Source organism: Sturnira hondurensis, unplaced genomic scaffold (genome assembly GCF_014824575.4).
Source record: "Sturnira hondurensis isolate 20B ecotype Veracruz unplaced genomic scaffold, ASM1482457v3 Scaffold0022766, whole genome shotgun sequence".
Lineage (NCBI taxonomy): Eukaryota > Metazoa > Chordata > Mammalia > Chiroptera > Phyllostomidae > Sturnira > Sturnira hondurensis.
Genome location: NW_028095397.1, coordinates 204836 through 229698, shown reverse-complemented (window position 1 = coordinate 229698; position 24863 = coordinate 204836). Strand labels below are relative to the sequence as shown.

Below are 24863 nucleotides of genomic sequence, written 5' to 3'. Positions count from 1 at the left end.
TCACAGACCCGCTGGACTCCTGCGCAAGCTTGTTAGCTAGTGGCCCTGCCTCAGCTCACCTGCAAGTCCCGAGGTGGAACCGGACCCTCAGGCAGCTGGGGTCTGCCCTGCACTGGGCTCTGTTGAAAAGAAGTCAGTTCACACGCAGACTCACGCACCTGGCTTATCTCACCCGACCTGTGCCGGCCTCGCACTGGGCCCTTCTGCTGCTCCCGAGACCTGCGAGAGCCACAGGGCTTTCAGGAAGCGTGGCCACACCCAGACCACCAAACCCGGTCGCTCTCCCTGCATACTTGGCATTTAGCGGATGTTTCCCAGGGCACACTCCGTCCTCGGTGCTGAAGGCAGGAAATGGTCCAGTCCTGGTTCGATGCACGGACATCCTGCTGTTAAACAGAAACTGGTGAGGCCGCAGTCACCCCGACTGCCTAGGCCCACGAGCCCCATGCCGCTGGAGAAGGGCAGGTCCTGGGGCCGACCGGCCCTTTTGTGCAACCGGTTCGGGGTGGAGAGCTGGAGGGTGTCGTGGAGGGTTCGCCCTGCCTGCGGACAAGCGGTGAGAGACAGAGAGGCGGAGGGTTCCGGGACGGGCACTGCTCCGGCAAGGAGGAGGCTTTGCTGACTCTGGGTGGGCGGTGGGCGACCGTCTGGGGTGTCCACAGGGCCCGGCGGCGTCTCTCTCCAGATCACCACGGAACAGCCGCCTGCAGGGCGACTCCCGAGTTCCCCACAGGTTCGAGAGTGCAGGCCTTCGGCTGCTGGGCCTCCCGTGGGGCATGTCAGGGCTGTTCCTGCCGCACGAGGGCCACAGTGACATCAGGTGCTGCATCAGGAGCTCTCCTCAGGAGGCGGGGTCCTAAACGGGGGCAGCGAGAGGAAGGCAGAGGTGCGTCCTGGGCAGGACACTCGGCAGGACGAGCCAGGGGCTGGGAGTTGTGGGTGGCTGGCCTGGAACTTCTGGGAGCAAGTAATTGGAGAGTAAGAAACAGGTCCGAAGAGGATGAGGGTGTGTGCAGACACGCATGATCGCGTGTGGGAGGGACGGGAGGAGAGGCGGCGGCAGGCTCCCCCTGGCATACCTGAGTGGTCCTGGTGTCCAGGGGGAGGCGACGCTTGGTTCAGGGCTCCCTGGGTCCGAATGCCGGGCAGCTGGGCCGGCTCTGGCTTCCTTTGGAAACGTGAACTCGAAGCCCCGGCCAGTGACAGATGGGGCAGGGCTCGCGTGCAGTCCAGGCAGAGCTAGAGGGGCACCTGTTGTTGCCGGGGGCGAGCCCAGGAAATGGTGAGAGACTGAGCAGCACCCTGCAAACGTGGCCGTGGCCGTGGCCGCTGGAGAGAGTCGCAGAGAGCGTGTCGAAGGTGTGGGGAATGGAGGAGGTTGCGGGGTCTGGAGGGAACACAGAGTTCATAGCCAGCAAACTGCTAAAATTGTGGTTCTGATAGAAAAATGACTTCAGGAAGAGAAATGTTAGGCCAGTTCAAAAGTGTTTTCTCTCGTCGTCAGTGAACAAGACAGGCTGCTCGTAGGTGCTGTTTCCACATGTCAGGATAGAGTTTTACACAGTGGTCTGACCACCAACTTACTGCAGTGGCCTGTGGCAAAGGCCACCGAGTTGGGTGTTGGAGACCATCAGGTGCTTCCCGAACATCCACTGTGTGCCAGGGTCTCGGCCAGCGCCGGGTCCTGTGCTTTGGCCCCTGCTCTGGGGTTTCTGGAGCAGCAGAGAAAACTGGCTACCCCCCCGCACACAGATGAGCACGCAGCACGTATGTGCTGAGTGCTGTCAAACCTCAGGCACAGGAGGTGTGCATTCCAGCACAGGGACTTCTCCCAGCAGGAGGGTCAGGGGACGCAGTGGGAGGAGTGGTAGCTGATAAAGGAAAGGGAGGCAAAGATGGGAGGATGGCTCCCAGTGGGGGGCCGTGTTGGGGGGCAGGTGCCAGGATGGTTCCAGTCACTGTGAACAAGCCCTGCAGGGGCAGCGGGACGGCAGGGCCTCCCTCCTCCATCTGACTCTGGGCCTCACAGACTGTGCCAGAGGATGGGGAAGGAGGGACAGGGACTAGTGTGCCCAGCACAGAAAGACAGGGTCCCCGAGACTTGAGAGACTTAGTGAGGCAGCCCCAGGTCGTGCTGGGCTCTGGCTGGGCCGCCAGAGGGGGGGCATTGCCCTTGTGGGCTGGAGACCCTGTTTCGGGGGAAGGGACCCTGAACCTGCAGAACGTTCAGGGAGGCAGCCACCTGCAGCCTGAGGTTCGTGCTTTCCTTCTCGTTAGCTTTAACAATCGATGCTGTGTCCTAAGCTGCAGATTTTCTCTATTGTCATAGCAACGTAAGGCCTCTACTCACCTGAAACGGGGTTGAATGTGAGGGTCAGTTTGGGGTGTCTGCACAGCATCCTCTGTGTCCTGGGACTGGGCCAGTTGTCACTCCAGAGGCCACACAGGAGGGTCACCGACTGCCTCACCTGGTCGGGGCAGAGTGTGCTGGCAGTCCCTGGTCACAGACAGTCCCTGGGGGCTGCGTGTGTGGCCGTCACACCAGCAATGAGCAAGGGGGCGGCTGAGAAACCTGTTTCTGGCGTCCCCCTCTCTAGCCCATGTGACGCTTTTTTTACGTTGTCGACCGTGACATCGCTAGTGACCTTTCCTGTGGGTGTCGTAATTGCACACGATTGTCTTGTGTGATGTTGGGGAGGCACATTAGGTTCACAGATGCCTCTTTTAAACAAGGGGCACCCTGCCCTGGGTGACCTGGAGTCTTGGAAGTGAGTGTGACCCTTTCAGTCGGTGGTGAAGGTCAGATTCACGAAAAGTGCAAACTGGGCACCTTTAACCCACAATGAAGTAGAACCAGACTTGAGCTCCTCGGGGAAGACGGGGCGAGCCGCCCTGCGGACCCCCAGGTTACTGCCAGTGACTTGAGAAAGTGTCCCCGGGTTCTCGAGACAAAATTCAGTGACCTGTAACTTGACAAGCATTTCATCCATCAATCTCCTTGATAAGAAAACCGTGCTCGGAGACCAAGGAAGGGTTCTCGGCATCGGCTGGTGGCGCGGCGGTTGTTTGCCCCCCCCCTCTATCAAACAGGCCACGGAGGAAACTGTCCGAGCGCACAGAGGAGTAACACGTTTCTTGCCCACCAGGAGCTCTGACTGTAGGGAGGAAGACGGGCTGCGCAGTTTGCCAGCCGTCCAAGCAAGTGGTCACTCGGCTGAATGGCTGCGGCCTCTCGTAGCTACTGAGTGAGAGGCACGCAGGGCGAGCGTGTGGGCAGTGCGGCCGGAGAAGAGGTCACCCCCAGGAGGCTCTGAGCCGAGCCCACAGCAGTAACTGAGGTGTGGGCCGGCACAGGGCACAGCCAGGCACCCGGCTGCACGAACAGTTTGCCGGAGGCCACCGAGCTGAGCCATGGCGGGTGCCGGGCGGGCGTCCTCTTGTGGAGTTGGCGGAGCAGTGCAAAGTGCAAGTACTTGGATTCGCAAAGTTAGTGCCTCGGGGGGTCGGCACTGACTAACCACAGAGCCTGGGCCTTCGGCGGCTGGCCTCCTGCAGGCAGCGCCTCCGTGGGCCTCCCAGAGGTGCGCTGCCCTGGGGTCCCCGGGGGCCCTGGCTGCTGTGAGCGCCAGGGGGTGGAGGGCCGGTGGAGACGGCCCACCCATGTCGGGGGACGCCGCTGCCTGACGGTGTTCCTGGCCGTGTCCTCTGTTCACAAAAGCTCTGTGCCTTTGCCTTCAGCCCGGAAGCAGGAGATCATCAAGGTCACTGAGCAGCTGATCGAAGCCATCAACAACGGAGACTTCGAAGCGTACACGTGAGTACACCCGTGACTGCTCTGCACGCGTGGCGCTGCTTTCTGTGGGGGTGCCTTCTCTGGTGCGCCGGGTTCGTGTGTGATTGACCCCAGGCTTGACGCGCGGCAGTTGCTTTACTTCAAGACATGAAGGACTAAGTGCCCTGGAGAAAAATACGTCCATCTGAGACGTCAGCAAGCCGGGCCCTTCGGGTAGGACAGGGGTTTGTTTCTCCAGACACGGGGCAGGGAGCACTGAGAGAGGGGACGTCCCCGCCGCGCTGCGGGGAGGGGAGGGCGCAGCTTTCCGCCAGCTCCACCTCCTGTCCACACGTTTGTGGTTTGGGTGCAGGCGAGGTCGGGCTCCGCCTCCCTGGAGTAAAGACGGGGATGCAGGAGGTGGGGCCGGCCTCTGAGCTTCGGAGCAGATGGGAGGTCGCCGTGAGAAGCCAGGTGGCGAGGCCGCCTGCAGCAAGGACCTGGGAGGCGGCGTGGAACACGCAGGAGCCCGTGTCAGTGCAGAGGACTGAAAGGGGGCGGGGCGGGAGCACGGTCACCGGGTCCTGTGGTTCATCCGCTTAAGTCCACTGACCAAAATGCAGCGTGGCTGCCAGCTTTGCTTCTAAGCCACGGACAGAGTGAGCAGAAGCTGCACGGAAGCAGTGTTCCTGTCGGGGGCACTCGGAAACACCGTCTGTGTTTCCGTCACTGTGAGGGGGGAAGAGGAAGGCCAGACGCTGCCTTTGGGGGAACAAATGGGGTTTTTACCTGCTGCTTTCCGAGTTTTAAGAAGGCATTACCTCCACCATCAGCTGCAAACAGCTACGGATAAAGCCTGGGCGAGAGAAACAGTGTGCAGCCAAGGGCAGGGCTGCTCCTGGGGCAGAGCTGCATGGGCGCGCGTGTCTGCTGCGTCGTCGGGACAGGTCCGGAGGGCCCCGGGCGCGAGGCCGACAGCGACCAGCGCAGCCGCAGCCGTGAGGCACCCCTGGCTGCACCGCCCTGCGGCTCTCCAGACACAAGAACAGTGTTTTCTTTCAAACCTCCTTTGCAACAGTGTCCCTGTGGAGTGGCACAAGCGTGTCTCGGTGGTGGTGGTGACCAGACGGAACGTGTGTCCCATGTTGTCACACAGCGGAAAGTGGAGTGTTTGAAATGACGAAGTTCCTTGGAAAGCCCTCCGGTCACTGATCCCCCAGCCTGTGGTCTGGCTCGACCGTGTGCAGTCGGCCCTGGGAGCCCCCGGGGCAGGGCCTGGAGCAGCTCTGTGGCCGACTGCCTGCCGGCCGCCTGGTCCCGAAACCCTGCTCAGAGCACGTGCGCCCACAGGCCACCTGCACCCTTGGGGACCCTGCTCACCAGTGCAGAGCCTGTCACAGGATGGACATGCATGTGCCAAAAAGAGTAGGTTTTCACGTGTGCGGCCTCCTGGTGGTCGGGCAGAAAGCTCCACCCTAGCCCAGCGCTGTGCTGGCGGCTGGTGCTGACATGGACGGTAAAAATGCCGCTGCTCCGATGTCGACAGCCAGCACTGCGTGTGCAGAGGAAGTCCGAGCGCCAGCAGAACCAGCTCCCGTCACCACAGGGTCACTGTTTTCCCAGTTTGCCCCTTAGAAAGAGGTTGTGTGTATTTGACCTTGAGCTTAAAAATAGCGGCCCCCAGAAAGTCTGAGGCGAACCCTAAAACCCCCTTCCCCCGCCACCTCCCCTTTGAGGCTTTCTTTACCACACAGAGTAACCACTGTGATTTTTTATTTTAAAAGTATGTTCTGCTTTTAAAGTGTCTCACAAAAACCTCAGTCCCATATTCTGTGAGGCCATGAGTTAGCTTTTTAAAAACTTTCTGTTGAACAGCTGAACAGTTTTCCCTCCCAAACAGGGAGTTTCCCCGTGAAGTTTAGAGGCAGACCCAGCGGATTAAAGCTGCCCCCCGCCCCCCGCACTCTTCCGTCCACTCTCCCAGCCCGCGTCCCTGCTCCCCCGCTCTGAGGAGCTGCCCTGTGTCTTCGAGGACTCCGCACTCACCCAGGGCTGTCGCCACACACGCACACGCTCCGGGGAGAGCCCTGCACAGGCCTGGAAACCCAGCGCACACCCCCTTCCTTTCCTGGACGCCCCCCCCCCCCGCGCCTCTTGCTTAAGTCTCCTGGTTGGCAAGCCTTTGGTTCCAGTCCAGGATTAACTGTTGTGTTACAGTTGTTTGTTTCCAAGAGTATTTGCCATAAAGTAGGTGTTTAACGAGCCTTTTTTGAATAAATGGGTGCAATGGAAACCCATTGGCTTTCTCTGAAGACACTTCATATGGCGCATTTCTTTGTTTAATCCTATTTTCAGGATTATGTGCATTTGAACAGTTTGTTAATTTTATTTTAAAAGTTAAATCAACTTTGTCCACAAGGTAATTGAGTTTATGGACGTCACCAGGAACCTGCTTTCTGATCAGTTGTAACGCAGATGTGTGTCTTGAATGTAGAAGGTGTCAAAACTCACTCCAGAGGTATTTAATTTCAGAGCCAGAAGTTGGCTTTACAGGGTTTGGAGTGGGCCCGGGACTTGGACAGCGTCTAAACAAGAATAAACGTCAGCGGAGAGTGAGAAAAGCCGGGGAAAGCCCAGAGAGCTCGCTGTGGCCGTGACAGCGTAGGGTCTGGGGAGTACTGGTCTGGGGCCCGCTCCTCAGCCCCCTGGCCAAGGCCCGCGGCAGGACTTGTGTGTTTTCCGTGTATGTTAGAGGCCGTTTTCCTCACGGAAGGTCAGGTCAGCCAGCATGGGTGCATGTGAAGCAGCAAAACCCATTCACCCTCTTACCGATCATGTTTGCTTTTCCCCACAGAAAAATCTGTGACCCGGGTCTTACTGCTTTCGAACCGGAGGCCTTGGGCAATTTAGTGGAAGGAATGGACTTTCATCGATTCTACTTTGAAAACGGTACATTTACTCTCAATTTAATAACATGCCTTTTCTAAGTTCTCTTTGAATTTCTCCCCAGTTTGCTTATTCTTTGGCTCTTTTGTGCAGTGAGGACTTTTAATATTTGAAACTGGAAACTGTTGACAGGGTTAGAAATGTCGGTGCGTTTTGAAACAGTACCTGATTTTGCATGAAGAGTCGTGTTGATTAACACACCCAAGGAAGGCCCAGTAAAGGGGTGGCTGAGCTGCGAATGCCTTGCCAGCAGCGCGTGCTGTTTCGAGCCCGCTTTCTGCTCTCCCTCAGCTCTGTCCAAGAGCAGCAAGCCCGTGCACACCATCATCCTGAACCCCCACGTGCACCTGGTGGGCGAGGACGCCGCCTGCATCGCCTACGTGCGGCTCACCCAGTACCTGGACGGCGGCGGCCTGCCCAGGACCATGCAGTCTGAGGAGACCCGCGTGTGGCACCGCCGGGACGGCAAGTGGCAGAACGTGCACTTCCACCGCTCGGGGTCCCCAACGGTGCCCACCAAGTAGGTGTCCCCTCAGCCCCTGCTCACAGCGCAGCCGCGCACACGCTCAGTTGCCCCGGAGGGAGCAGACACTCAGACAAAGTGGCCTGTGGTTGTCTGGGCAAGTCCCCCACCCGCCCCTTGTGGGCTGAGGCCCCTCGAGAGCAATGAGTGGTTCTGGACAGGAGCTCGAGGGGCCCTGACCTGGCCACGCCCACTCAGGGTTGAATTGGGGGATCCGCAGAAGAGGGGAGACTGTGACCTCACTGTCACGCTCCGCAGCTGGGAGGGAAGAATGAGGGAGCTTCTGAAATGGTCAGCGCGGTGCAAGGCGTCTCCAGTCCCCGGGGGGACCCACCGGCCTCAGTCCGGGGTGTTGGGAGAAACGTGTGAAGTGCAGCATGGGAAGTGCAGGGGTCAGAGCGGGGTCCGTCCCCGCACCACTCCACACGAGCCACTGACCCCGCCGCAGTGCGGGGTGCCTGCTCTGCTGGTTCCGAAGGGACCTCAGCCCCCGAGCCAGAGGAACCATGTACAGCGGCCACGGTCAGCCTCAGGGTGGAGCAGAGCGTGTGCAGCCGTGTAGAGCTGTGACTCGGGGCACCATGGACTCCAGAGCAGCTCCTGGGTGATGAGACAGAAGGACACGGGGGGGGGGCTCGGGAGCCTGGGAGTCGCCCTGGCGTAGGATGTGGCAGGGGCTCCTGGGGCCCCAGTGGACAAGGAACGAGAGGGCGATTCTCTCCGGGCAGGCGTGGCCCCAGCTGCTCTCGCCCCTGGTTTCCTCACCAGGTTCACCCCGTGACACCTGGCGGGGGGAGGCGGGGCAGTGAAGGTCACACAGTGGCCCTTCAGCTCAATCCAGAGAGCTGTGCAGGTCTCCCAGCTCCGTGACCACAGTGGTGTCTAAAGCCCTTCTCTGTAGCCTCAGCGGTCCTCGTGGGCTGAGCACTGTGGCAAGTGCATCCCCGGTTGAAATTCAGTCCAAAAACAGTGGCTGAGCACGGGAGGGAAAGGCAGAGAACACAATCCTGAAGACCCCGCCCTGTGTGCTGGCCACCCCAGGGAGGTGTGGGACCACTGCACGCAGCCCCTGTACCGCAGAGGCTGAGCAGGGCTTCTTCCCCCACGGGGGCCCCGTGTCCCCATGGCAAAGACGGCCTGCCAGCAAGCCCCTGTGTGTGGCAGAACCTCCAAGGCATGAAACCGTTTCTCTGCGGTCTTGTAAATAGCACCCTGCCCCTGGCGCCTTGGGGTCGGAGGGGTGGCCAGAGAGCTGTGTGCTGTTTCTCTTCCCCTCGAGGGTGTTTTCTCTCACTTTGCAGTCACTGGAAACCAGAACAGGTCTTCGAACTTCCCGCATCTTTGCGTGAGCTCCAGGCTAGTGTGGTGCTCGGCCCTCACGGGCATCCGTGCTGTGCAGCGCCAGGCTGTGCAGGCAGCTCTGGCCATCCAGACCTCACTGGGGCCGGGCGCGGGGCTCCCCCACATCCTGCCATTCCCGACGCGCCCTGGCCAGGGCTGACGGGTCCCTTAATCTGCCCGAAGCTTCAGGCTCACCGAGCAGGCAGCTGCAGAGGAGGGCTGAGGGATGACTGGGGTTAAATGTGTGCCTGTGCCGTTGCTGACCTGCTGCTGCTTCAGACAGGAGGCCCGGGTCTGCGGTCCTGTCATGAGCCGGCGCCATCAGAGCTCTGCGGGGACGGGACGCCGGAGCGAGGCGTGCTGACAAAAGCTAGGGCTGAACTTCAACTGTGTCCAAGTGACAGTGTTCATCGTGAACTTGCTGGTGAACTGTATGAATCTGCCGGCTTCCACGTGTAGTTGGATTTACCGCAATACTGCGTCTGAAGCCTGGCCCCTGTCTGCGTGCAGCTTAGCATGGGGTGGACACAAGGAGGGTCATTCGTGCCGGCTCCCTGTGTCACCACTGTCTCTCTCCAACACCGTGTCCGCCTGTCAGTGGTCACCAGCTGAGCCACTCAGCCAGGCGCGCTCAGCCCATGGTTCCACCGACTTGCGAGGCCGCGGCCCGGGCCCGGCCATTTAGTCTAACTGGTGTCTTTGCCCCTTTGTCCGCAGCTAAGTGTCCGCAGTGCCAGGTCGGCGTCATGTCTCCAGGCCCCTGGACGGGACTGGGCCACCCCTGCCCGCTCGACTGTGTGCGGCGTGGAGGCCGGACCTGGTGCCTGTGGGACGCGCGTCTCGCCTCGCCACCCCCTCCTGTCTGCCTGCGCGCCTCACTGCGGGACTCCGTGCAGACCCAAGGGCCCGCCCAGCCCCTCGGCCCTTCCGCCTGCTTGTCACTTTGTCGATGCCAAGACTGGACAGACGCCCATGGCTGTTCTCGTGAGGACGGCTTGTAACAAAAGTGTAAATTTTAAAAACTCTTCGCTACTGATCTGTGTTGGCTTGTCTAACAGAAAGGGCACCTCCTGTCCCCAGGGTGCCCCTGGCTGAACACACCTGTGCTGGTGGATGGGGCGGCGGCCCCCCAAAGTCACGTCGTTCTGGTCACGCCACAGACGGACGCTCATGTCACATCCAGGTTGAGTCACTTGCGGGCGCTGTCTGCACTGGGGACTCATGGGACTGAGTTTTGTGTTTCTCAAGTCTGCTGTTTTCTTATTTTACCCCATTTTTTCTGACCTTCCTCCATTCTCTTCTTTGCCTTTCTCTTGTCTGGTAGTGAGGGAGAGGGTGCAGTTTGCATAATGAAGGTAAAAATAAGGGCTCCGACCCGCCGGTGGTCACTGGCCTGCAGTTCGACCCCCCTCGGGCCCCCAGCGGCTCTGTTGGGGCTCCAGCTGGCACACGGAGTCCCACAGTGGGGACCGGTGGTGGGTGAGACCCTGGCCCGTGACCAGGTTTGTGCCGAAGGCCCCAGGGGCGGGGCGCCCCCACGCGGCTGCTGCTCTGAGGCTGGAGAGGCCACAGGCGTTTCTGTTCTCTTCCGTGTTTTGCACTCAGCTGTTGCGACGTGTGCTTTTCAGCATCTCTTTTTGTCAAAGCCACATCGTGTCCCTGTGCGGAGTTAGGATTCTCCAGTTTCCACGATGCCAGGGCGTGCGGGGCTCTGCGGTCTCACCCCCCATCGCCTGGGGTCCCTCCGTGACGTGCCCCCAGCCTGCGCTTGCCACAGAGCCAATGCCCGTGCGGCCCCGGCCCCGTCCCCGCCTGTGTTCGTGGCGCCTCACTTAGGAATCGTTGCTAGTGGATGTGTGGTAGACGGACTGACGCTTTTCTGGTAATTACTACATGATTTAAAACAATATATATTTAAACTGAACATATACAGTAAATGTATTGAGCCATGTTAACCTGCCAATGAAATCTGTGAAGTAACAGCCTCCGTTTTCCTTGTTTCTTTCACTTTTCTGTGAACGGCTGCACGTGGCTACATGTGTTCAAACAATAGACACCCGTGGTTGTCTGACACTCTGAACCGAGCATGTCGTGGTGGAGGGTCACCGTGGCCCGGCCGCCCCTGCACTGCGGTGCCAGCCACACGGCTCACGCTTCACAGCGGGATCCCACGTCCGTCCCCTTCGTCATGTGAAACACTGCAGTTTACCATGGGACACTGTATATATTTCTTGCCATAATGTAAATGACTGATTGATATATTTAAGAGTTAATAAATTTGTGATTTCTGCTGACAGTGCGTCCATCTCCTCTCTCGGAGCAGGCGTTGACGGCCGAGGACACTGCGCTCCCACGGCCCACATCCTGCTCTGGTCTCCTTAGGGCGCGGCCTCGCCCGGGACGTCAGGCCGAGCTGCGCTGCCTCTAGGCTTGTCTGCGGTGGCGACACAGTTGAATTTACTGGGCAAACAAAACTGACGAAAGCCACGAAGCTAAAGACGCCCTCCTCCGTCCTGCTCAGGACCTCAGGGTCCACATTAACCCGAGTCGGACCTCAACCGTGTCTGCAGGTGCGCTCACCCTGACAGCAGGTGTCTGCCGCGCTCAGCTCCCTTCACAGTCCTGAAACCACACCCATCTCTGCTGGTTTCAGACTTTCTTCCTTCTTCAACCCAGGTCCTACCCACCCGGTGGGACGCAGGCCCTCCAACCACGCCTGAGCCCCCCCAGCCCTCGGGGAGTCCGGCGGCCCCTCTCACGGTGCCGCTGCCCAGGGGCACAGGGTGTCTGGGGCCAGGGCCGTGCAGGGGGACGGTGGCTGTGCTGGAAACGGGGCCCAGGACTGTCACCGCGCCTGACGTTGAGTGAGTCCTCTCCCCCTCGGAGCCTCTGTCTCCGTGGGCGTGCGAGGAGGAAAGCGTCAGGACAAGGACACCCTGCGGGTCGGAGGCCTGGGTGCAGGGTACCAGCTGCCCTTGTAGGCCAGTTCTGGGTGGTCACCGCTGTGACTGTCACTGAGACCAAAGCTCCCTCCAGGGGAGCTGTGAGCTGCCCTTTGTGCAGGGTCCCCGTACTGTCGGGGACAGACCCTGTTACCTGTGTCCGTGAGGAGGAGAGACACTGAGCCAGGCAGTCCTCCCGCCAACAGTGGACACTGTGAAATGGCGCAACCAGCAGAGTCCAGGGAATTTTTCAAGGAAACTGTGGACATAAAAGAATCACACATAATAAAGGGTAAACCCTAAGAAGCACAGACTTTGAATGATCTCACTCGATAAAGTTCTGCAACTTCCTAGGACCCTTTCTCCATCTTCAGGGTCTGCTGTGTCAGGGAGCGTGAGCACAGGCAGAAAGGTGGCGACAGATGTCGACACGCGGGACCCGTGTGCTCAGTGCAGACGGTCACAGGGCTCCGTGCCACACTCGGCAAGTGTTCCTGCCTGTTGTGCCCAGCCGGTGTGCGGAGGCGAGCCTCAGTGGGACCCCGTGCTGCGGCACAGGCCGGCTCACACCAGGCTGGGGACGTGCGTGTGCAAGGCACCCCGACAGCGGGAGTCTGGCACATCCACTAACCCGCCTGAGCTTTTTCCCTTAAATTCCACCAACATTTAAAAATTGGATATTTCACATAAAAGTCAGGATTTCTTGCTTAGTTCATTTGAAGAATGGTAAGGGTCTGCCACACTGGTCCTGTGTTCCCATGGCAACAGTGAGACCAGCTGAGCCCTGAGTGCAAGGCCCTCACGTGTCTGCTGGCTCCTTAGGCCAAAACGACCAAACTCCAAAGGATCCAGACCCTTTGTAACTTCCTCTTGTTATTTGGATCTCTTGGGTGTATCAGTCAGGGTTTGCTAGAGAAATAGGACCGATGGGATATATGTCCACAGAGATTCAATGTAAGGACTCAGCTCGTACGTTTATGGAGGCTGACAAGTCCCAGGGCCCGCAGTCAGCAGACTGGAGACCCAGAAGAGCCACAGTTTCAGCTCAGGTCTAAAGGCAGAAGAGACCAACTGGTGCCCCAGTTCAAAGTGGCCCGACAGGCAGAGTCCCTCCTACTGGGGGAGGGGCAGCCTGTCTCATTTCGGCCTCTGACTGCTTGAACGAGGCCCACCAGCATTGGGGAGGGCACTCTGCTTACTCAGCTCGCCACCTCTTCACACGGGAGGTTTGTGCGTACACAGCCTCCCACAGGCCCAGAACGGGGCTTGGGCCCTCCCCAGCATCCGTGGCCCAGCCCAGCGCACATGCAGGAACGAGGGGGAAAGAGGAAAGACCCGCCCTGTGTTCGGGGAGGCCGGAGGGGTGAGCAGCTCGTTGACGGCGGCCAGTCCAACAGCCGACCTGGCCCTCCAGATGCGCAGAAGACCCTCCAGCTTTTAAGGATGGAACCAAAAAGGATGAATTCAGAAACCACTGATTCTCAAAAACATAGTCTCGAGACACTTCACACCTAAAACACTTCGCAGACTCATAGAGGCACTTTGGGGGCGGGGGGGGGGGGTTGCTAGTTCCTGGACCACATTCCAAATTAAAGCCAAGAAGGTTCTGGAACCTGGCAATGCACAAGCCCACCAACCCACCTGTGAGTTGTCATTTCAGGCCTTTTATTACATCAGACCCAACAGAATTGCCGATACCCAGCTGCTGCATGGGTTCACCCAGACAGTTGTCCATCAGTAAAGTCGTCCCTGGCTAGAGGGTTTTCGAGTTTGGGGAGACTGGGGGCCTTGGCACGCAGGGTTCGGCTAGGGAATGTCCCTTCGAAGCAGCTCCCCGCTCCGGCAGTGTCCCGACATCTATGAAAAGTCTCTTCTGAGTTTCACAGTAAGACTTTCCCAGGGAATGATGATGCTGGGGTTCGAAAGATGGTTTCACTACGTATAATCCCAAACCGCTGTCTTTTTTACCATCCACGGAACCGAGAAACAGCAAGACCTGTGGTTACTGAAAATAAAAGCCTCCTAGGCAACCACCTCACACAACACAGAAATAATCCAGCGTGGGCAGAGCGGCCGCTTGGAAACAGTGACTCATTGGTTTGGATTGGGTTCTGGGAACCGGGGCCCGAGAGGCGGGGGGATGCCGCAGAGACCCCCCGAGAACAGAGGCGACAGCCAGCCCACGGCGCCACTGGGGTTCAGAGCAAACACACACAAGCAGACAAAACTCGAAACTGCTGCTGCGGCACGAACTCCCTGCACCTTCGGGCTCATTCCCATGGTCTCCACAAGGAGAGGCCACTTCAGCCCTCTCGTCCCGAACCAAGATCAGATGCTGGGAAGCAAGCGAGTCTCAGCTGGGGGCCGGGGGCGTGGCCGTGGGCCTGCCCTCTGCATTCCAGGAGACCCGGTCTCCCGGCTCCAGGCTAAACTAATCGGTGTGGCCGCACTGAAAGGTCCCCTGAACCACTCTGAGGGACGAAACTTCCAGACTTCTGGGACGGAGGGCGGGTGCACCCACCCAGGGCACAGTGGGCCCTTCTGACACAGGACACACAGCGTGACAGTGTCACCACGGAGCAAAGCCAGCCAGAGGCTCCCACCCAGTTCCCTCACCCATCACCACATAGGCCCGAGGGCTGCCCAGGGCGGCGGTTGAGTGGTGGAGGGAACGACCCGAATTTTCACTTTCACACAAAAAACAGTTTAGGGTTAGTCTCAGTCATTAATGAGATGCACACGTGTAGAGCACACAGGCTGTGAGCTATCACATTTATCTCGAGATTCAAGTCGGACCATTTTCCCTTGGACAGGTTCCACCCGAACTGACCCTCATCTCCACACAGACGGCCTTTTCTGTTTTGGGTTGGCCGAAAAGTCCTTTTAGTTTTTTCTCTAGAATAAAAGACACATTTTCATTTTCATCAATGACTTTATTGCTTTGGATATTTTGAGTATGTCAGCTCTCTCTCAGGTGGTAGAACATCGATTGTTCTCAGTTAATGTTTCCATTTGGTTGCTACCAACTTCACCTGGTCCACCCAACTGGGGGTGGGGGGGCATCGTCCAGCGAGAAACCTCACAAACCGCTTTTGACACGTTTGATCCGTCACAGCACCTTCTCCACACACTGCACAAGTCTTTTTTTGCATTTCAGTTGTGTTTTTACCTGTCTTGAAGTAATAAAGCACAATATGCCATCTTCCGTATTAAAATGGCTACACAAAAACTCACCAGTTTGGATGAATTTGTTTGACGCACACTGATGACAGCTGTCACAGTCCGATCCAACACAAGTGTTTCAAGTGAAGTTAAAGACAACCAAGTGCTACTAGAGCCCTCAGCGGGGGGGAAAACTGAATGAACTTTTTGGCCAACCCAATCTTATTAAAATAATTGTTTCAAAATCAAGTACTTAAATTCATTATTTCATCAAATATAGGTTTCTCTTTTGTCTGAATTCAACAACTCTATAAAATAAAACGCTCAAATCTCTTTGCGTAAACATGGCCATTTCAGCTCAAACCTGAGATTCCTTCACGGTGTTCTGTTCTTTAGAACCAGTCACCTAGTTTTACCGGCGTCCCAACCCCTGGGGCAGCTGTAGCAGTGCCCTGGCCCCTCTCCGGGCAGCTTGTAAACGCTTTTCTCCTGGCTCTCCCGGCCGAGGATCTGGGGTCAGAGCGCCGCCTGGTGGACAGAAGCCGCCCTCAGCACCTCCCAAGACCCACCTGCCAGGCGGTCCCCTTGGGACTGGGTTTCAGCACGGCTGGGGCCGCAGGCTTGCAGTCCCACAGCAGCAGGTGTCAGTCACAAACACGACAATCTCTGTTCACCGTTCTGGGACACAGCCTACCTGTGAGTGACCTGCCCCCAGCTGGGCACCTCCCCCTCTCCCCTGGAGTCACTTTGTGAGACATCCCACCCCAGGTCTCCCCTGTGGCTGCAAACGAGGGACCTAAAACTACAGCAGGGCTCCGAGGGTCCTGTGGCCCTGAAGAGCCAGCACAGTGCTGGAGGGGGGGGGCACGCTGGGAGCCCCAGCAGAATGAGCCTCCGTCCAGCCCATCCAGACCCCTCGTGGGTCCTGCCCAACACCCTGACACGACACACCACGTTACTGTCAGCTGTAGAGGCCCACTTGCTCCACGAGACCCATTCTGATGCATTTTAATTCCCGTCCAGGCCACGGGATGCCATCAGGGCTGCAGAGCAGATTTGTCCCACGGCCCCTCCCAACCTCCGACCTCGTGACACAAGAGGAGGAAAACCTCCTAATCTTGCCTACTGTGTCTCCGTGCTCCCCGAGTCCTCCATGCTGAACCTGCTGCTCACCAGTCGTGGGGTCCCCACCAGGCTCTTACCCAGCCATGGGGTCCCACACACCAGCACAGTTCTGACACCCTCTCCCAGGCATAGCTCAGCCGATGCCAACTGCAAGGTCAGGTGTCTGTCGCCTCTGACTCTGCCCGAGCCTGCTCAGATCCAACAACCTCCCCGAGCGGATCACGGAGCCCAGAGAAACATTAGTCACTGGATCGAGGGCTGCTTGTGAAAGGACGTAAGTCGAGAGCAGCCAGGTGGAGAGCGAGATGCACAGGACGGACAAGGTGTGGGGGGCACGGAGCTTCCGAGCCCTCTCTGGCCTCCACTCCACCGGGTCTGCCCGTGCTCCCCACTCCGGAAGCTCTGAATCCTCATGCTTTTGTGGAGGCTCCACCGCCTGGGTGTGACCAACTCACCAACCACTGGTGACGGGTCCACGTCAGCTCCTCGCCCCTCCCTGGGGATCGGACTGAAAGTTCCATCCTTCAATTACACGGTTGCCCTGGCAACCAGCCCCATCCTCAGGTGCTTTGCAGAAAGTCACCTTATTCACAGAACAAAAGGCCTTGGTCACTTCCACACTTGGGACATTCCAAGGGTTTCCAGGGCTGGGAGCCAGGAATTGTAGATGAAGACCAATATATGTGACAAACAGATTTTGGTTATCTCAAGTACCAAGTGTACATTTCTTATAAATTACAATATTGCAGTTTTTCTATAAAACTTGGGCATTTTCCCCGTCTTAGACTCCTGTTTGGAAGACATAAGCCCCTGAGAGCTGAATGTACTTCATCCTAAAGCAAGAGTTGAAGCTGAATGACTTCTAAGAAAGCTTCAAAGTCTACATTTATAGATCCTAAAAAACATTGTTTCTCCATGTGTGTTCTGTGGAACACAGGTTCCATGCAGAGGCAGGGGACATGCCGTAGGCTTTATGTAGAAAACCGTAAAGTTAATAGAAAGGGTTTCTTTACTGTGTAACTGGTCTGCTGTTTAATTCATGTATTGGCACTGTTAAGCCTTGTTCTCAGAGTGGTGGTGGTGTTTGAAGTCTTTGAAATGCACTTTAGAAAATAGTGCCGTGCCCTGGCTGATGTGACTCAGTGGACTGAGTGTTGGCCTGCGAGCCACGAGATCACTGATTGGATTCCCAGTCAGGGCACATGCCTGGGTTGTGGCCCACGTCCCCAGTAGAGGGTACACAAGAGGCAACAACACATTGATGTCTCCCTCTCTTCCTCCCACCCTACCCCTCTGCCTAAAAATAAATTTTAAAAAGAAGAAGGAAAATAGTACTGTAAATGTCAATGCAAGCTTTTCCTGTTGCTTGGGCTAACTTGGAATCCTGTATTTCAGGTTTGAGTGTGAAAAGCTGATTCTTGTTGGAGATCCCAAACAGCTTCCTCCCACTGTGCAGGGGTCCGACGCAGCTCATGAACACGGATTGGAACAGACTCTTTTCGACCGACTGTGCTTAATGGTACTGCTGCTGAGCTCACACAGAACTACCACTGACTGGGTGCACTCGGTGTAGGCTGGTGGGAAATGAAAATATTTCTGCCAGCTTGACTGGAGTTGCTTAGAAAGCAGTCACCTCAAAGATGAGTAGAACCCTGTAGTTTAAGTGCCCTTTATAAAATGTCTTTCCTGTGTATTTTACTAGTAGATAGAAAGTATATTGCCTTTGCTCTAAAATAAAATAAAGCTATAATCTATTATCTATGTCCCTTGTCTACTGCACATTTAAATTTTTTAAATTAATTGTTGCTATATTTTTAATGGAAGTGATGTTCATGTGACATAAAATTAACCTTCTCAAAGTGAGGGAGTAGCGTTCCCTCCATTCACAACACTGTGCAGCCACTACCTGCCTCTGCCTTGTGCCCCAACTCGTCCCCCAGAGTTAACCCCACACCAGGTAGCAGCTCCCGCCTCCCCCTGGCAGCCTCCCGTCTGCTCCCGGGCTGAGTGAGCTGAGCCCTCTGGACCCTTCGTCCGTCACAGTCTCACAGCGTCCCGTCATGCAGCCTGGAGCCATCCCCTATGTAACCTCTTGCATCTGGCTTCTTTCACTTGGCATGTTTTGGAGGCTCATCCACATTGTAGCATGTTTTAGTACTCAGTTACATCACAGACGCCCCTTATCTGAGGGATATGTCCCAAGACCCCAGGGGATGCTAGGGATGGGAGCCCCACATAGACTGGGCTTTTTCCCTGCGCGCGCACACACGCACGCACACACACACACACACACACTGGCTTCTCTGGACTGTAGCTGAATTGCCAGCATCATTGCTCTTGTGCTTTGGAGCCCTTACTGAGAAAGTCAGGGTGACATGAACACAAGCCCTGTGATATTGTGACAGCCCACCTGATAACAGACTGCTGAGGGACTGACGGCAATGTCCACAGGGTGGACGCGCTGGGCAAAGGGAGGACTCCAGGTGGGACAGTCAGGAGGGTGCGTGATTCCTCCCCCTGTTACTGGATAGTGAGTCCAAGGTCCAGCATATGATGTAATAGTAACTTACATGACAATATTTTTAGTAATTAAAAAAATTGATTTACAGTCTACTTTATTCATTTACTAAGAGTACAATATGGCAATACTTTTAACTTTTAAAATATGTCCTTTTTTCCCTTAAGAAAATGATACTGTTTCGAGTTCTTATTTTTGTGCATTAAAATGCCTTAGGGTCACAAGCCAATTGTGCTGCGAACCCAGTACCGATGTCACCCTGCAATCACTGCTGTCGCCAATGACCTGTTTTACGGTGGGACCCTCAGGAATGGCGTGTCAGAGGCAGAGCGGAGCCCACTGTTGGGGTGGCTCCCCACCCTGTGTTTCTACAATGTGCAGGGACAAGAACAGGTGCCTGACGCCACATGGCTGCCAGTCAGCCCCGCTTAGTGTTCTGGCTTAATGGCTGCTGTTTGTATGATTTTCTTGGTGTTTCCCAGACTTTCTGGGAAATGTAATTTTGGGTCTGTTTTTCATTCCAGATTGAAGGGGGTAACAGCTTTCACAACGTGGCAGAAGCTGCTTTTACGCTGACACTGATTCAGTCTCTGGTTGCAGGAGGGGTGGCGGGCTCCGCTATCGGGGTGATAACGCTGTACAGAGCCCAGGTGTGCAAGGTGTGTGTTGTGTCTCTGACTTTATTGGGTGTTAAATAGTATCGTTTTCTGTCACAGGGTTTGATATTATATTTGTAATGGTTTGGTTTGGTGCTTGAAAAACTTTTGGGACCATAATTAATGTATTCAGGAGAAACATTTTGATATGTGTCTGGTCTGGCTTTTTTCCCCATATAATTAAATGTAAACTTAACAAGGTTTAATTAAATTCATTTTACAGCTGTTGGGGCAAAAATGCAAATAAACAAATTAGAGGGAGGAAAATATGCTTTGTGTTTGGGGGTAGGTGGGACTGAATCTCTGTTTTCCAAAGTAGTCTCGTTATTTCATTTTATCAGTAAACCCAAGATAGATACCAGGTATTAATGTGTATATGAGCCAATGACTTGTAACAAGTTATTTTGCTTTTCATTTTTTTAGAGTTTTTCATGTTTCATTATTAGTGTACTAATTCTTAATTAGTGTCTCCAAGCAAGTGTCCCAGCACTGGATAAATCATCACTGTTCACCTTGTTTCATGATCTATAGTGTCTCCTAGTTACTTACTTGTCATTTTAGAAACTAGGCACATCCTTGTGAGCCCTGGAAGAGAGAAATTTCCACTCTGGTTAAGCTGAAAGGGTCGCTGTGAGGGCTCCGGCTTCGTGCCGCCTGCCCCTGCGCATGTGACCGTCCTCTCGCCCACAGCTGTGCCACTCGCTCAGGGCCGTGGCCTTGGACCAGCCCAGCCTGCGGGCCGTGCAGGTGTCCACGGTGGACGCCTTCCAGGGAGCGGAGAGGGAGGTCATCATCCTGTCCTGTGTGCGGACCAGACAGGTGGGCTTCATCGACTCAGAAAGGAGGGTGAACGTGGCCTTGACCAGAGGGAGGAGGCACTTGCTGATTGTGGGCAACCTGGCCTGTCTGAGGAGAAACCGCCTGTGGGGCCGAGTGATCCAGCACTGTGAAGGTAAAGCCAGGGGCGAGAGGAGTTGAGCATTTCGAACCAAAGCTTTGGATGGAGTGGGTCAGGGTGGGGTGGGGCAGCGCTGACTCTGCCACGCCAAGAGGTGACGATGGAAGGGCTGGTTTGGGGCCCACTGCGAAAGCCATCGCCCCATAGCTTGTGTCTTTCCAGGAAGGGAAGGCGGGTTGCAGCATGCGAGCCAGTGTGGACCACAGCTGGACCGGCTCCTCCAAGACAGCTCTGAAAAGCACGCCGCAGAAAAGCAGGAAAAAAAGAGAGCAGAGGGCCAACCTGAAGATGCCTCTCACTCACAAAAAGGCGTGGAGCCTTTGTGTTTCTAGAAACTCGAGTTCATTTCACCGGACATTTTTCACATTTTTATTACCCCCAAACCCCAGTTATCAAAAAGTACTTCATGATATTTAAATGACATTACACAAATGCATGTGAAATTGCTCTTCAAGAAGTATACATTACTTATGTTGAGATAAGCAGATGTTGAATGTAATACAAAATCTTCCTAGTAGAAATTTTTGTAAAAATTAACAATTCTGCTAAAAACAATTATACAAGGGGCAGGGGGAAGCCTTCATGGCTTTTTTAATGTTATTTCAAAGTAAGTGAAGATTTCAAAAGCTCACCCACTAGAACATCCACGCAGTTACACCAAGATGTTCCTTCCGAGTGACAGCTCTATCAGAGTGTTTGAAATCTTATGCCCTGTGGTTTTATAAGTAAGACATATTCACGACAGAAATCTTTTAACAAGTACAAAAGGAAGAAAAACACTGGAGATCACCCGTGGGGACTCGCAGCCAGCGGCCAGGCCTGAGTGGTGCGTGAATGAGGGGTGAACAGATGGACGACCACCTTTGCTTTATTTTCTTCTGGCTCTTTTCTTATGTATTTATTTGCCCAGTAATTGTTAGTATAGATAGTATATAATGGATTTTTAAATTTTTTATTATAAAAAGAATATATTCTGCATCTAGAAAATCATTGCTGACTTACTGCCTCTTTTTTTCTGTGCTTACATTCTACATGTGAGTAAATTAAACAATTTGTCGTGATTTTGAGACATTATTAACAAGGGAGCATTGACTTCTACATGGAAAACCGGCCAAGGCTTGATGATAGCTGATTATCCGTGCCAGCCTTACCCATTAACAAAGTCTGATCCAAGTCACTCAGTATTCACTTTAAAGATGCGGAAAATGGCTTACTTGAATTACTTTGCAATAAAATTGACAAGTGTACCTCTGTAATACCAACAGACAGAACTTGTTCCGAGAGCCTCTGTCCCCGTCCCAAATGCTGACCTACTGCGGCCCAGGTGCTGCTGCCCCCACCCACCTGCCACGTGTGTGTCTGACCGGCCATTGCAGGCGCCTGTGGCCTGAGTGCTGCCCCCGCACACTTCCTTTGGAATCGGTCCCCAGCCAGCTGGAGCTGGGTCTTGGGCTTTTCTCCCAAGAAGAGTCTGTGGATGGGACACGTTGGAGTAAGGGATGTCGCTGTCGCATCCCTTAGGGTGCTGGGTGAGCACAAGTGGCGTGCCCCCAGCACAGTCACATAGGCAAGGGGTGCACTGCTCATTCCTCCAGAGACGCAGTGAGGGAAGCCAGGGAGCTGCTGACTTCCTCAGAGGTGAGTAGATCCGTAGAGGAACACTGAGGGGTGGCGCTCGTGGTGGCTGGTTCGTGATGCATGCCGAGCAGAGTCATGCTAGCTGAACTGTGAATGCTAGCACGGCCTGTATTTCTGTTTTCAGAAAGAGGCTGTGTCAATACTGGGTATGGAAACTGCAAATTCCAGGCCAATGCCTGCTCTGTCTACGCTCTCACATTTCAAGTTTGGGTAGACACAAATTGAATTTTTAGGACTGTCCCATTCAGTAAACAGTAAAATTCCTGGTGATCTTACACAGCACTCAAAGTAACAGGCCGGTGTTACCATGAGCGCTGTTGCCTGTCTCAGAGCTGTAACGTGGGACCTGTGGTGCTCCAGGTTTTTATCTGGGAAAGGTCTGTTTATGCATCACACTAGATAACATTTCTAGGCTTTAGTCTATTCATCAGTTGCCTTTTTGCTTTGCAGGGTATGTGTGTTAGGTTTTTTTTCAAAACATTACATTAATCCCTAGTGAGGACAGGTCCTTTCTCCAGTCTATAAATGAGGAAGCCCAGGGTCTGAGAAATCGAACCTGCTAGAATGAGGACCAGGCAGGGTGGGGCCTGGTCCCATCAACAGGCTCCAACTGCACACGAGTCTCAGATCCCCAGCTCTCCAGTCCTCAGGACCCAGACACCCACTTCCCAGTGAGTTACCTTGGTCACTTCATTATGTCACAATTTGTTAACTGGTTGTACAACCGCTGTCCTTCCCAGTGAGTATGCTTCACTGGAGAAACAAATCCGGAAGGCGGCTTTCCTCGGAAGGTCTACATTTGCTGCCGGGAGATCCAGTTTGCTACTCACTGCAACAAAAACTGATTGTTAACAAAAACGTACTAAAAGCTAAGCTGGTGATCCTCTTATTATCAAAAATTGATTTTAAAATAATACGGTTCATGCTCAACTCTGTAGCCAGCCCTGTCCTTATGGACATACATTTCACTATTGAGTTACTTGAGGAAAATTGCAATTTAAAGTCTGAGATTATGAAGTCCAGCTTGAAACTTCATAATAAAACATAAGTTTTAGTGTCCCTTAATATTTGAACAAAAAGGCTGTTTGATTTGGAGATGCCAAAGGCTGCCTGCCCTTGACTGTTTAACCCAAAAACAGCTGTGAAATAGCTTTGCGCTAACTCAATTCTTTTATATTAAATAAGAATAAAAGGAAATTGGTGGTTTACTTGACAGATATTGGACCCTGAAAATCAAATAATTGTTCTAGAAACATTAGCTCAACACTGATTTGAAATGCCTGCTGTATAATTAGTCATGAGTGAAACATGTTTACTTGTGTTTTCTGTTTATATCAGCGTGACTTGATTATAAAGGAAAAATACAACCCGCACGTCTCTGACACACCTGCAGTCCTCTCACCCTGCAACACTAGTTAGGTTTGTATTTTTAAACTCTGCTAACCCTAGTTATGGATTTCCTTACCATTCTTTCTAATTGGGCACATCTGGTTCAATTTGTGTTTGTGTGTGATTGAGTGTGAATGTATTGAGTTGGCAAAAGAATTCCTTTGGGGGTTTTTTTTGTACTCTAGTAGTGCTTAGTCCTCTTTAACTTCATTTGAAACACTTTTGTTAGTTTGTATGGTGACAGCTGTCATATCTGCATTTTTTGTAAAATGGCTACAAAAAATTCACTGGTGAATTTTTTGTAGCCATTTTAATATTAAAGATGGAAGAAAATACACATTTTCAGCATATTATATTCTGTTATTCCAAGAAAGGTAAAACACAACTGAAACGCAGAAAAAGATTTGTGCCGTGTACAGAGGTGCTGTGACAGATCGAACATGCCAAAAGTGGTTTGCGAAGTTTTGTGCTGGAGATTTCTTGCTGGACGATGCTCCACGGTTGGCTGGACCAGCTGCAGTTGGTAGGGATCAAGTTGAGACATTAATTGAGAACGTTAATACCATTAACGTTAACGTTAATACCATTAACGTTCTACCATTTGGGGGATAGCCGACATACTAAAAATAATCAAAATCAATAAAGTTATTGATGAACATAAAAAATGTGTCTTATTAAAGTTTTTGGCCAACCCAGTATGTGTGTGTCCCCCCTCAGATGGCATCTCCCTCTGGTCTGTGACTCTGCTATCACGGGCTCAGGGCTGTGAGTGGATAATAATGGCCTCCAGCCCCACGTGAAGTGGGGTGACATCACATGAAGACAGAATCAGGGCCTCAGGTGGCGTGTCGTGAACAGCCATCCAGGGCAATTGTGTGTGTGTTTCCATAAAATAAAAGACCCATCATCGTCTAGAGAGAAATCTCCAGCACAAAATTCCACAAACCACTTTTGACACAATCAATCTGTCATAGCACCTTCTCCACACACTGCATAAATCTTTCAGTTGTGTTTTTTACCTTTCTTGGAATATTAAAGCATAATATGCCAAAAATGTTGTGTATTTCCTTCCATCTTCAATATCAAAATGGCTGCACAAAAATTCACCAATTTTGATGTTTTTTTTTTAATGCACACTGATCTGACATCTGTCACAATACAGTCTAACAAAAGTGTTTCAAATGAATTTAAAGACAGCTAAGTGCTTCTAGAGCCATTGTCCGGAAAAACCGAACGAACACTTTGGCCCTCCCAAAAGGGTGTGGTTTTACTGGTGTGACTGGTGCTGCCCAAATGCAGAGTAGAGGTAAGCGTCCCACCTCATCCCTGGGGTGTGTCAGGGTAAGGGTGGCTCTTACCTCTCAGCAGAGAGAGCCAAAAGCCTAAAGGCAGAGGAAAGCAAAACTCAGAATTAAACATTCTCTGGATCCTGATGACTTTTTTAAATGGAAGCTCTAGATGCTGTATTTTGAAGCCCAGTGAAAGGGGAGGATGTTTTTAATCACTACTGAGGGTAGGTCAAAAGGAAACTTTTATTTTAAGATTTTACTTTTATTTATCTTCAGAGGGGAAAGGAAGGAGAGAAGGCGAGAAATACCAATGTATCGTTGCCTCCCGTGAGTCCCATGCTTGGAACTGGCCTGCAACCCACCAGGAATCGAACCGCGATGATGTGGTTTGCAGGCCTGCACTCAATCCACTGAGCTACACCAGCCAGGTGTCGAAAGGAAACATTTAAGACTAGATGCAAAAATTTCCTTCTATCAAGTGTTATTAAATAAGGGAACATATTATTTGAGATATTGGGGGTAAAAAATCTCTAGAAATCCATCAAAACCCTGTGACGTGAGCTCATCCCTGGGAAAATTAGGTGTGATTTACCCAAAATAAGAA

General features: G+C 53.7%; 2 protein-coding genes across 6 annotated transcripts in view; both read left to right on the top strand.

Moving 5' to 3' along the window:
* CAMK2D (calcium/calmodulin dependent protein kinase II delta) overlaps window positions 1–9618 on the top strand; it is a 120008-nt gene extending 110390 nt beyond the window's left edge. For all 5 annotated transcript variants that reach the window (XM_037036317.1, XM_037036319.1, XM_037036318.1 and 2 more), the window contains 4 exons: window positions 3739–3814; window positions 6627–6721; window positions 7010–7238; window positions 9300–9618. In XM_037036317.1, coding sequence (XP_036892212.1) covers window positions 3739–3814; window positions 6627–6721; window positions 7010–7238; window positions 9300–9303 — 404 coding nt within the window. In that variant the 3' untranslated portion in view covers window positions 9304–9618. The remainder of the gene's footprint in view (window positions 1–3738; window positions 3815–6626; window positions 6722–7009; window positions 7239–9299) is intronic.
* Window positions 9619–17211: 7593 nt separating this feature from the next.
* LOC118980018 (protein ZGRF1-like) lies at window positions 17212–20275 on the top strand. The gene is made up of 5 exons (XM_037036323.1): window positions 17212–17330; window positions 18546–18722; window positions 18854–18988; window positions 19676–19937; window positions 20106–20275. The coding sequence occupies exons 1-5, from the start codon at window positions 17328–17330 to the stop codon at window positions 20273–20275; spliced, it is 747 nt and encodes a 248-aa protein (XP_036892218.1). The 5' UTR covers window positions 17212–17327.
* Window positions 20276–24863: the final 4588 nt, after the last annotated feature.

Bases quoted from the DNA above. Each gene is read 5' to 3' on its own strand.
- LOC118980018 (XM_037036323.1), top strand. The intron at 18,723-18,853 runs GTGCCTGACGCC...TTTTCATTCCAG, and splicing joins ATGTGCAGGGACAAGAACAG to ATTGAAGGGGGTAACAGCTT. The intron at 18,989-19,675 runs GTGTGTGTTGTG...TCTCGCCCACAG, and splicing joins ACAGAGCCCAGGTGTGCAAG to CTGTGCCACTCGCTCAGGGC.